Source organism: Salvelinus fontinalis, chromosome 42 (assembly GCF_029448725.1).
Source record: "Salvelinus fontinalis isolate EN_2023a chromosome 42, ASM2944872v1, whole genome shotgun sequence".
NCBI lineage: Eukaryota > Metazoa > Chordata > Actinopteri > Salmoniformes > Salmonidae > Salvelinus > Salvelinus fontinalis.
In genome coordinates this window covers 479,688-492,906 of record NC_074706.1, presented here as the reverse complement: position 1 = coordinate 492,906, position 13,219 = coordinate 479,688, and the positions used below count along the sequence as shown (strand labels likewise).

General features: G+C 43.3%; 1 protein-coding gene across 1 annotated transcript; it reads left to right on the top strand.

Annotated features, from left to right (window-relative positions):
- Window positions 1–444: 444 nt before the first annotated feature.
- Window positions 445–5,613, top strand: LOC129841528 (prostaglandin D2 receptor 2-like; the record flags this gene model as incomplete). Its single annotated transcript, XM_055909833.1, is given in 4 exon segments — window positions 445–752; window positions 1,234–1,346; window positions 3,038–3,186; window positions 4,210–5,613. Coding segments are annotated over 4 exon segments (1,350 nt in total). The 3' UTR covers window positions 5,119–5,613.
- Window positions 5,614–13,219: the final 7,606 nt, after the last annotated feature.

The following is a 13,219-nucleotide window of genomic DNA, read 5'->3' as shown; positions in this document are numbered from 1 at the left end:
GAGTACCTGTATGGTACCTGTCTGTCTGTCTGTCTGTCTGTCTGTCTGTCTGTCTGTCTGTCTGTCTGTCTGTCTGTCTGTCTGTCTGTCTGTCTGTCTGTCTGTACATGGAAAAGAGTCATGGGTAATGTCACCAGATGCCACAATGACATTACATGTCACTCATCTAATTCTCCCTCCCACCTCTTTCTGTCACTCTCTCTCTCTCACTATTTCTCTCTTTCTGTCACCCTTTATCCTTATCTGTGTCTCTCTGTCTCCCCCCCCCCCCTCTCTCTCTCTCTCTCTCTCTCTCTCTCTCTCTCTCTCTCTCTCTCTCTCTCTCTCTCTCTCTCTCTCTCTCTCTCTCTCTCTCTCTCTCTCTCTCTCTCTCTCTCTCTCTCTCTCTCTCTCTCTCTCTCTCTCTCTCTCTCTCTCTCTCTCTCTCTCTCTCTCTCTCCAGAGCCCTACTGTCTAGCTCCTCCTCCTCTCTGGTCTGCCCTTTCTACAACAGCATATATACCACCCATTCATCTTTCCCTCCAGAGCCAAGACTTCAAACTCTCCTCCACCTCCTCATCACTCTCCTCCAGGATGTTCAACTCCTCCTCCTCTGCGGTCTGTCCTCTCCTCCAGACCATGCTGAACCACTCTCTGAACAACAACACAGGGGTCAACCTGGTGGTGGTGTGTGTCCACGGCCTGGTCTCCTGTCTGGGTATCCTGGAGAACGCTCTGGTCCTCTGGGTGGTCGGCTTCCGCCTGCGCCGCCGGTAGGTTGGCTGGTGGTGTGTGGTTGCTGTGTGTGTGTGGCGGGGGGTTTCTTTGTGTGTGTGGGGGGCTTGCTGTGTGTGTGTGGTGGGGGGTTTCTTTGTGTGTGGGGGGCTTGCTGTGTGTGTGTGGGGGGCTTGCTGTGTGACAGTGTGCATGTGTGTTCACAGCAGGGTTTGGCTCAATTCTAAAGGAAGGCAGTCAGTTCAGGAAGTGATTTGAATAAACAATGCAGAAATGTAAATCCTTTTGAAAGAAATAGCTTCTGCTTTTCAGTTTATTGAGAAGTTACTGAAAATAAATGTCCTTATTTTATACTATTGATTTGTAATTTTAGTTGACTTCCTGAATTGTCTGCTGCTTTCTGCCCTGATTCACAGGTAGTCTCAGTGTAGTGTTTTCTGCTTAGACAGTGTGTGTGGCGTCCGGAGGGACCAGAATAATGTTGTCAATAACGTGAATCCCCTTATTTTCTCTTCACAGGACCGTGGCCTCTGTGTGGGTTCTCAACCTGGCCCTGTCAGACTTCCTGGCTACTCTGACTCTCCCTCTCTTTACACACTACCTGCACTCCTCTCACAGCTGGGAGCTGGGAGGTAGGCCCATATATCAGTCACCATTAGCGGAGCTGCCAACAACCAGTTGGGAAATAACAGTTCAGGGATATAACCTAGCTTCCTTTTCTGCTCAAATCCAGAGGTGGGAACTCTGCTCAGGCATTTTATTCTATAACCGCTGCGTTGGGTAGATGTGAATTCTACTTCTATGTGACGTCCTAATAATAGCGGGTCCCAGATAAAATGGCGGACAAATTCTGCCATTCTGATGACATGGGGCTTTATGACATCAGCCTCTCCATTGTTGTGTCTATAGGTACGCCTACATTGAAATACATTAACAGCAATACGTAGGAGCTAAACTAGTCAGCCACTGACAGTGTGCATTAAATATATATGTATACTGTATGTACAAGATATGTATGGCATGGGTATTGGTAATGGGACACTACATACACAAAAGTATGTGGACACCCTTTCAAATTAGTGGATTTGGCTATTTCAGCCACACAGGTTTATAAAATCAAGAACACAGCCATGCAATCTCCATAGACATTTGCATTAGAACGGCCTTACTGAAGAGCTCAACGTGGCAACGTCATAGGATGCCACCTTTCCAACAAGTCAGTGTCACATTTCTGCCCTGCTAGAGCTGCCCCGATCCACTCTAAGTGCAGTTATTGTGAAGTGGAAACGTCTAGGAGCAACAACGGCTCAGTCACAAAGTGGTAGGCCACACAAACTCACATAACGGGACTGCTGAGGCGCGAAGCGCATAAAAATTGCCTCTGGAAGCCACTTCAGCACAAGAACAGTTAGTCGGGAGCTTCATGAAATTCGTTTCCATGGCAAAGCAGCCGTACACAAGCCTAAGATCACCATGCGCAATGCCAAGCATCGGTTGGAGTGGTGTAATGCTCGCTGCCATTGGACTCTGAAGCAGTGGAAACGCTTTCTCTGGCCTTATGCATCACGATTCAACATCTGGCAGTCTGATGGACGAACCTGTGTTTGGCAGATGCAAGGAGGACACTACCTGCCCCAATGCATTGTGCAAACTGTACAGTTTGGTGGAGGAGGAATAATGGTCTGGGGCTGTTTTTCATGGTTCGGCCTAGGCCCCTTAGTTCCAGTGAAGGGAAATCTTAACGCTACAGCGTAAAATGACATTCTCGACAATTCTGTGCTTCCGACTTTGTGGCAAAAGTTTGGGGAAGGCCCTTTGCTGTATCAGCATGACAATGCCCCCGTGCGAGTGGAGGATGTTATAGCAGCAAATAGGGAACCAACTCCATATCGATGCCCGTGATTTTGGAATGAGATGCTTGATGAGCAGGTGTCCACATACTTTTGGTCATGTAGTGTATAGATAGACATGCTAAATAATAGTGTATGTGTCACATTTTTTATTTAACCTGTATTTAACTAGGCAAGTCAGTTAAGAACAAATTCTTATTTACAATGACGGCCTACACCGACCAAACCCTCCCCTAACCCGGACGACGCAGGACCAATTGTGCGGCGCCCGATGGGACTCCTGATCACGGCCGGTTGTGAAACATCCCGTGATCGAACCCGGGTCTGTAGTGACGCCTCTAGCACTGCGATGCAGTGCCTTAGACCGCTTCGCCACTCGGCCCCACATGAGATACGCCATTGTTGTTTACTATACAGCAGTATAGCAGTACTGTTTTCCCTTCAGGAACAATAAAGTTGATCCTATCCTCTAGGTCCGCTGTGCACCGCCCAGTCCTCAGTCTTCTTCCTCAACATGTTTGTGTCAGCCTTCCTCCTGGCGGCCATTTCTCTGGACCGCTGTCTCCTGGTGGCGCGGCCCGTCTGGAGCCAGAACCACCGCTCCATTAGCGCCGCCTGGAAGGTTTTACTTTCTGTTTTGTTACGTCATTAGTTCTGTTACGTCATTAGTTCTGTTACGTCATTAGTTCTGTTACGTCATTAGTTTTTTTACGTCATTAGTTCTGTTACGTCATTAGTTCTGTTACGTCATTAGTTTTGTTCCGTCATTAGTTCTGTTACGTCATTAGTTTTGTTCCGTCATTAGTTCTGTTACGTCATTAGTTCTGTTACGTCATTAGTTCTGTTACGTCATTAGTTGTGTTACGTCATTAGTTCTGTTACGACATTAGTTTTGTTACGTTATTAGTTCTGTTACGTTGTTAGTTTTGTTCCGTCATTAGTTCTGTTATGTCATTAGTTCTGTTCCGTCATTAGTTCTGTTACATCATTAGTTCTGTTATGTCATTAGTTCTGTTACGTCATTAGTTCTGTTACGTCATTAGTTTTTTTACGTCATTAGTTCTGTTACGTCATTAGTTTTGTTACGTCATTAGTTCTGTTACGTCATTAGTTCTGTTACGTCATAAGTTCTGTTACGTCATTAGTTGTGTTACGTCATTAGTTTTGTTACGTCATTTGTTCTGTTACGTCATTAGTTCTGTTACGTCATTAGTTTTGTTAAGTCATTAGTTTTGTTACATCATTAGTTCTGTTACGTCATTAGTTCTGTTACATCATTCGTTTTGTTACGTCATTAGATTTGTTACATCATTAGTTCTGTTACGTCATTAGTTTTGTTACGTCATTAGTTTTGTTACATCATTAGCTCTGTTACGTCATTAGTTCTGTTACATCATTCGTTTTGTTACGTCATTAGTTCTGTTTTCGTACGTTGATGATGTAATTATATAATGTATTATGATGACCTGTGAGCGTTTCCAGTGTCTCTGTGTCTAATCATCAATAGGGTGTTGCCCGTTGTTGTAATATTGTGGACACTTTAATAATAACTATGTCTAAGGGGCATAAAGCAGAAGACGTTCTGTTAGACATCCATGCACTGGACAATAAAGTCATCTTCTAATCTTCTTTCTCTTCTTCCAAGGTGTGTGCTTTGGGCTGGTTGTGGGCGGCGGCCAACACCTTCCCTTACTTCCTGTTCCGGGCAGTGACGGAGAAGACGGACGGAAGGAAGCTCTGCTACCACCATTTTGGATTGTACTCGTCACCAGGGACGCTAGAGAGGGACTGTAGGGTACGGCAGGCGGCAACCGCCGTGTCCAAGACGTTCCTGGCGTTCCTACTCCCCCTAGTGGTGATTGCAGGGAGCTACGCTCTCTTTGGCATCAGTCTGAGCCAGAGGAGGAAGAGGAGGAGGAAGTACAGCAGTAGTAGACTCACCGGGGCTTTGATTGTTACCAATGTGGAACGCAGAGAGTCAAAACCCAACACAAACACAAACACCAAACGCTCCACCCCCAACCCAAAAGGCTCCACCCCTACCGCCACTTCCGAGCCCGGCCTATCCCGTGGCTTCACCAAAATGGTGACATCAGTCATCGCGACGTTCGCCCTCTGCTGGGCGCCCTATCACGTGTTCTGCCTCCTCGAGGTTGCCGCCCAGTACTGGCCGACCAAGGTCGTGTTGGTGGAGGTAGGGTTGCCAATGGCGACGACCTTTGCCTTCCTGAACCCGGTGTTAAACCCGGTGCTGTACGCGTTCAGCTGTCCCAACTTCTGCGTCCGGATCAGACAGAGTCTGGGGGCGCTGATGGAAGGACTGGTGGAGGAAGGAGGGATGGGTGGAGCAGGAGGAGGGGGGCTGAGTATCAGGAAGGGGTGGAGAAAGGGAAGGGGGAGCCTGGGGGGGAACTCATCATCGTCACCAAGCTGTCTGGGGACGCCAGGTTCTCCGTGTCTCCAGGTAGACCATCTGCCCTCCTCTGCCTCCATCAACCACAACTCCAAAGCCAGTTGTGGACACCTGAAGCAAGGAGAGGACACTCTGAACTGACTATATACTCTGAATGAGACAACGTTGTTGACATCAACTGAGACAATAAGAATCACCTCTGTTGTTCTGCTGGCCTCCAGGAGTCCTTCCTGTGCTGTATGTTACTACATCCTGTCCTAATGTTTAACTGCTCCAGTCCTTCCTGTGCTGTATGTTACTACATCCTGTCCTAATGTTTAACTGCTCCAGTCCTTCCTGTGCTGTATGTTACTACATCCTGTCCTAATGTTTAACTGTTCCAGTCCTTCCTGTGCTGTATGTTACTACATCCTGTCCTAATGTTTAACTGGTCCTCAACAACTGTGAGTGTTTAACAAGTTGTTTCTGTTTAACTTGAATTAGATTTTTTTTTGTGACCGTTTATAGAATATTAATATGATAACTAAATGATCTGGCACTTCACAAAGAGTTCATTCTCTGAAATCATTTTGGTGGATACTGTGTGTGTGTGTGTTCTTGAAAGCAGTTGTCTATCAATAAAGGAATCAATCAGAATGTGATAATCAATCCCTTTTTACATCAGCAGTTTCACTCTCCAGAGCGGTCTGTTTTCTGTATTTATATTGTGTATGATGCTGTTGACCATGTTGACTGCGTGTCTGTATTCTGTCTGGTCATTGTCTGTTGCTGGCAGCACCTGGCCACTAAGTCACATTCTGGGTTTGTGTTAATGTTCTTGGCAAATAAAGTGATTGTGATTGTATCACACCCAGAGAGCAGTAGATACATAATAGTAGGACCTGTCACATCCCAGACCTGTAGGCTAACAACACTCTCTGTTTAAACAGCTGAACCTTTCATCACATTTCAGCACGGTTGGTTTGGATGAATTAAATATATGATCCTCTTTAGCTTCTACCTGTTTCATCCTGCAATTGCTTTCTGCTTCACCTCTAGGTAATGTAAAATCATGTAAAACATGTTTTGATAAGGTATTGAATTTGGCCTTTACTACTAAAGCCTATAGTCACACATTAAATAATCCATTCATCATGTCAAAACGTTAGGTTTTAATGTGTCTGTCCTATATCTAGGAGATGTAAGAAAGCTCAGGAAATACAGTACCAGCCAAATGTTTGGACACACCTACTCATTCCAGGGTTTTTCTTTATTTTTTACTATTTTCTACATTGTAGAATAATAGTGAAGACATCAAAACTATGAAATAACACATATGGAATCATGTCGTAACCAAAAAAGTGTTGAACAAATCAAAATATATTTTATATTTGAGATTCTTCAAAGTAGCCACCCTTTGCCTTGATGACAGCTTTAGACACTTGGCAAAGAGTCTGGTTCTGGGGATGTCTTCTAGTCTGATTAACAGCGCTGTAGCTCTGCTATTTTCCACCTCAGATGTGAAGGCCGGTACAGGATTGAGACGTATTCCAAACCCCTGATATGTCTAGTTTAAACTGACAGATTTTGATGGGGATTTTTGCATTATGTTCAATAGATTCTTCATCAACCCTATCGCTTCTCTCTCTGTCTCTCTCTGCCTCTTTCTCTCTGTCTCTCTGTCTCTCTCTGCCTCTCTCTCTTTGCCTCTCTCTCTCTCTGCTTCTCTCTCTCCGCCTCTCTGTCTCTCTCTGCTTCTCTCTCTCCGCCTCTCTCTCTCTGTCTCTCTCCGCCTCTCTGTCTCTCTCTGCTTCTCTGTCTCTCTTTGCCTCTGTCTCTCTTTGCCTCTGTCTCTCTTTGCCTCTGTCTCTCTTTGCCTCTGTCTCTCTTTGCCTCTCTCTCTCCGCCTCTCTGTCTCTCTCTGCTTCTATGTCTCTCTTTGCCTCTGTCTCTCTCTGCTTCTATGTCTCTCATTGCCTCTGTCTCTCATTGCCTCTGTCTCTCTTTGCCTCTCTCTCTCCGCCTCTCTGTCTCTCTCTGCTTCTATGTCTCTCTTTGCCTCTGTCTCTCTCTGCTTCTATGTCTCTCTTTGCCTCTGTCTCTCATTGCCTCTGTCTCTCATTGCCTCTGTCTCTCATTGCCTCTGTCTCTCATTGCCTCTCTCTCTTTGCCTCTCTCTCTCCGCCTCTCTGTCTCTCTCTGCCTCTCTGTCTCTCTCTGCCTCTCTCTCTCCGCCTCTCTCTCTCTGTCTCTCTCTGCCTCTCTTCTCTCCGCCTCTGTCTCTCTCTGCTTCTCTGTCTCTCTTTGCCTCTCTCTCTCTGCCTCTCTCTCTCCGCCTCTCTGTCTCTCTCTGCCTCTCTCTCTCCGCCTCTCTCTCTCTGTCTCTCTCTGCTTCTCTGTCTCTCTCTGCTTCTCTCTCTCCGCCTCTCTCTCTCTGCCTCTATTTCTCTCTGCCTCTCTCTCCCTGCCTCTCTCTCCCGCCTCTCTCTCTGCCTCTCTCTCTCCGCCTCTCTCTCTTTGCCTTTCTGTCTCTCTCTGCCTTTCTGTCTCTCTCTGCCTCTCTCTCTCCGCCTCTCTGTCTCTCTCTGCTTCTATGTCTCTCTTTGCCTCTGTCTCTCTCTGCTTCTATGTCTCTCTTTGCCTCTGTCTCTCTTTGCCTCTGTCTCTCATTGCCTCTGTCTCTCATTGCCTCTGTCTCTCATTGCCTCTGTCTCTCATTGCCTCTCTCTCTTTGCCTCTCTCTCTCCGCCTCTCTGTCTCTCTCTGCCTCTCTGTCTCTCTCTGCCTCTCTCTCTCCGCCTCTCTCTCTCTGTCTCTCTCTGCCTCTCTTCTCTCCGCCTCTGTCTCTCTCTGCTTCTCTGTCTCTCTTTGCCTCTCTCTCTCTGCCTCTCTCTCTCCGCCTCTCTGTCTCTCTCTGCCTCTCTCTCTCCGCCTCTCTCTCTCTGTCTCTCTCTGCTTCTCTGTCTCTCTCTGCTTCTCTCTCTCCGCCTCTCTCTCTCTGCCTCTATTTCTCTCTGCCTCTCTCTCCCTGCCTCTCTCTCCCGCCTCTCTCTCTGCCTCTCTCTCTCCGCCTCTCTCTCTTTGCCTTTCTGTCTCTCTCTGCCTTTCTGTCTCTCTCTGCCTCTCTCTCTCCGCCTCTCTGTCTCTCTCTGCCTCTCTCTCTCCGCCTCTCTCTCTCTCTGCCTCTCTCTTGCGCCCTCTCGTGCTCTCTTCCTTTCTCTTTCTCTCTACAAGTAGTGCACCATTGAGGGAATAGGGCCATTTAGGACACAGGCAGACAGAGAGTGGAATCTCTAATCCCTGTGGAGGCAAGCCAGGTCAACACAACACAGAACCATGTTCACTCAACTCTGCTTTCACCCAGCATGGACAGATTATCCTCTCTCTCTCAATTCAATTCAATTTCAATTCTCTCTCTCTCTCTCACATGCCCCCTCTCTCTCTCCCTCTTTCCTTTCCTCCCTCCCTCTCCCTCTTTCTTTCTCTCCCTCCCATCACCCCTTCTTTCTCTCTATTATCCACCACATGCACGCAATGATCACTCAAGGAAAGAAGTAATTTCTAGTCGATATCATATTTCTGGGTTCCAGGAAAGAGCTAGTGATGACAGAGGAGTATGTTGTTACGAAGCCAGTCTCTCGTGACAGAGGGAAACATGCAGAGATCATTAAAACAACGGCAGTAAAACTCTTCCAGACCCTGGGGGTTGTCTGTTCCTAGGGGTGTGAGGTTGAGGGCAAGAGGTTACTCAAGGGTCTGTTACGAAACCACTCAGCCAGCCGACTGATGAACCCAGCCTTACTATGTATAGATCTTAGTATTGGACAAAGAATAAACACTTTCAATGGAGAATCTGCTTTGAACATGCTTTTTAGTCTAGGATTAGATTTAAATCTGGGAGACCCTAGGTATCCTAGCCCTTTTTACATCGACATCCGCCGAAACATCTACTCTATTACAACAGTGCTGAATGTCACTCTGAACTATCCATTCTAACCATGGCAGAGACAGAGAGAGGGCGGACAAACTCTCCAACAGAAACTAACTTTCCAACAGAGATCAGGATGAAAAACTGAGCGTAAATATATATATTGATTGCAATTATTCCCGAATGAGTGAGCGTTCATGTGCAAAGGATTAGCATTTAAATTGTTATAATTATCAACTTTGTAGTGTCTCATCTCAGTCGACCTCCACTTCCCTTTTGTTTAACAAGCCGCCATGCCGGTTTAGCCCACTAGGGCACATTCCCCTATCATTTCCTTGTAACCATATCTACTGTTTGATTGTGCATTCCTGTGATTATTTAGTTAGTAAATACATTATTTAAGACAATGGTATTGATGACTCATAGTGAAGACTGGGTTCGTGCAGATAACCAACAATTTACGACGTTTGGAATGAGACTAACGTGAGGTAAAGAATAATTCATTAATGAGAAGACTAATTGATCAGATATTAAAATATCTGAAAGTTATATTAGGAAGATTATAACTTTGTAATCTGAATATTTTCCTTGGTGCCCCAACTTCCTAGTTAATTACATCTACCTGATTAGTTAATCACGTAATAATAATTACAGAGAATTGATTTGATAAACTACAAATAAGTCTTCAGTTTAATGATGCCAAAGACATGACAGAAGTTAACTAGTTATGAGCTCTAGTTAGTTAACTAGTTATGAGTTCTAGTTAGTTAACTCGTTATGAGCTCTAGTTAGTTAACTAGTTATGAGTTCTAGTTAGTTAACTAGCTATGAGTTCTAGTTAGTTAACTAGCTATGAGCGCTAGTTATTTAACTAGCTATGAGTTCTAGTTAGTTAACTAGCTATGAACTCTAGATATTTAACTAGCTATAAGCTCTTGTTAGTAAACTAGTTATGAGTTCTAGTTAGTTAACTAGTTATGAGTTCTAGTTAGTTAACTAGCTATGAGTTCTAGTTAGTTAACTAGCTATGAGCGCTAGTTATTTAACTAGCTATGAGTTCTAGTTAGTTAACTAGCTATGAACTCTAGATATTTAACTAGCTATAAGCTCTTGTTAGTAAACTAGTTATGAGTTCTAGTTAGTTAACTAGCTACAAGTTCTGTTAGTTAACTAGCTATGAGCTATTGTTAGTTAACTACTTATGAGCTCTAGTTAGTTAACTAGCTATGGGCTCTTGTTAGTTAACTAGTTATGAGCTCTAGTTAGTTAACTAGTTATGAGCTCTAGTTATTTAAGTAGTTATGAACTCTTGTTAGTTAACTAGTTATGAGATCTAGTTATTTAACTAGTTATGATCTCTTGTTAATTAACTAGTTATGAGCTCTTGTTAGTTAACTAGCTATGATCTATTGTTAGTTAACTAGTTATGAGCTCTTGTTAGTTAACTCGTTATGAGTTCTAGTTAGTTAACTAGTTATGAGCTCTTGTTAGTTAACTAGTTATGAGCTCTAGTTAGGTAACTAGTTGTGAGCTCTTGTTAGTTAACTAGTTATGAGCTCTTGTTAGTTAACTAGTTATGAGCTCTAGTTAGGTAACTAGTTGTGAGCTCTTGTTAGTTAACTAGTTATGAGCTCTTGTTAGTTAACTAGTTATGAGCTCTTGTTAGTTAACTAGCTATGATATCTTGTTAGTTAACTAGTTATGAGCTCTTGTTAGTTAACTAGTTATGAGCTCTTGTTAGTTAACTAGTTATGAGCTCTTGTTAGTTAACTCGTTATGATCTCTTGTTAGTTAACTAGTTATGCATTCTAGTTAGTTAACTAGTTATGTGCTCTTGTTAGTTAACTAGTTATTAGCTCTAGTTAGTTAACTAGTTATGAGCTCTTGTTAGTTAACTAGTTATGCATTCTAGTTAGTTAACTAGTTATGTGCTCTTGTTAGTTAACTAGTTATGAGCTCTTGTTAGTTAACTAGTTATGAGCTCTTGTTAGTTAACTAGTTATGAGCTCTTGTTAGTTAACTAGTTATGGGCTAGTGTTAGTTAACTAGTTATGAGCTCTTATTAGTTAACTCGTTTTGAGTTCTAGTTAGTTAACTAGTTATGAGTTAGTGTTAGTTAACTAGATATTAGTTATAGTCAGTTAACTAGTTATGGGCTCTTGTTAGTTAACTTGTTATGAGCTCTAGTTAGTTAACTGGTTATGAGCTCTTGTTAGTTAACTAGCTATGAGCTCTTGTTAGTTTACTAGTTATGATCGCTTGTTAGTTAACTAGTTATGCATTCTAGTTAGTTAACTAGTTATGTGCTCTTGGTAGTTAACTAGTTATTAGCTCTAGTTAGTTAACTAGTTATGAGCTCTTGTTAGTTAACTCGTTATGATCTCTAGTTAGTTAACTAGTTATGAGCTCTTGTTAGTTAACTAGCTATGAGCTCTTGTTAGTTTACTAGTTATGATCGCTTGTTAGTTAACTAGTTATGCATTCTAGTTAGTTAACTAGTTATGTGCTCTTGTTAGTTAACTAGTTATTAGCTCTAGTTAGTTAACTAGTTATGAGCTCTTGTTAGTTAACTCGTTATGATCTCTTGTTAGTTAACTAGTTATGAGCTCTTGTTAGTTAACTAGTTATGAGCTGTAGTTATTCATACGCTACAACTAGGAGCCAGATCAAGTGACATGTAAAAACTCCTGGCCTGGTGTTTAGTTTGTTTGCTTTCATTGTATTATTGACTTGACTGTATTTGTTAACCAGCTAGGTGTGGTCACTGACGTGTGTGGTTACTGACGTGGAGCTAAGGTGGATTGAGACAGAAAACCGCATGACGAAAGAAATGGAGTGGGGGCAATCAGATATATATATATAGAGAGAAATATATATATACAGAGAGAGGTAAAGGGAGACAGAGAGAGAAAAAATGGAGTGAGAGAGAGACCTGGACCTGCTAGAGGAGTACTGCCAGACCTGGGCCCTGGCAGTAAACCCCAAAAATACTCAAATAAAGATTTTCCAGAGAAGATCTAGATCTCAGGGAATTAGACCAAAGTTCTCAAATGGAACAAAATATATAGAGTACTGCACACACTACAATAACTTAGGTTTAAAAATAAGCTCAACTGGACACCTTAATGAGGCAGTGAATGAACTGAGAGAGAAAGCATGCACGGCATTCTACGCCATTAAAAAGCCAATTCAAATTGAAATACCTAAAATTTGGCTAAAACGAATTGAATATGTCATTGAACCAATTGCACTTTATGGCAGCGAGGTGTGGGGTCCACTTGCAAAACAAATTTTCACCACATGGGACAAACACCCCATTAAAACCCTGCATGCAGAGTTCTGTAAGATTCTCCTACATGTCCAGAGGAAAACTACAAACTATGCATGCAGGGCAGAATTAAGCCAATATCCACTAATAATAAAAACTCAAAAAGAGCAATTCCGTTCTGAAAATGTCTAAAATACAGTGACCCCCTCTCATATCATTACCAGAACCTGCAATGCAAAGACCTGAGCAAAGAAAAGAGTCCCCTCATCCAGCTGGTCCTGAGTTCACAAACCAGTTCTACTAACACACTGAAGCCTGAAGACCAAAACATCAAATCAATCAGGATAAACCAAATTATAAGACAGTCAAAACAAAACTGCATTTCTTATTGGAAAACACAAGCACAAGCACAAAGCAAAATGCAGTGCTATCTGTCCCTAAATCAACAGTACACCGTGGCAAAATATTTGGAGAGAAGCAGATAGCTGTGGGTTGGCAGCGCACTACATTGCTAACTGCCTCAAGATGAGGGACAGTGTCTGACAGACCAACCAACCTGCACATGTCCTCTGTGCTTATTGTTATTGTTGAATGTAGGGTTATTTTGACCCTTGGTTACTGTTGCTACTGTTGTCCCATTGACAATTTTGATTCTTATTATTTGAATATTGTAGATATCTAAAGTAAGTGAGAGAGAGAGATAGAAAAAAGGGAGTGAGAGAGAGAGAGAGAGAGAGACAAAAGGGAGTGAGAGAGAGACTGAAAAAGAGAGGAAGGAAAGTGATATAGAGGGAAAGGCAGAGACAGAGAGGAGAGAGAGAGTAAAGGGAGACAGAGAGAGAAATAGGGGTTAATGCAGAGGGTTCACTTACTTATAGACAGACAGATGCACATGTGGTATTAAGGCCGAGTCGCGTGTCAGAGATACCGCTTAGATCACACACACACACACACACACACACACACACACACACACACACACACACACACACACACACACACACACACACACACACAAACACACACACACACACACACACACACACACACACACACACACACACACA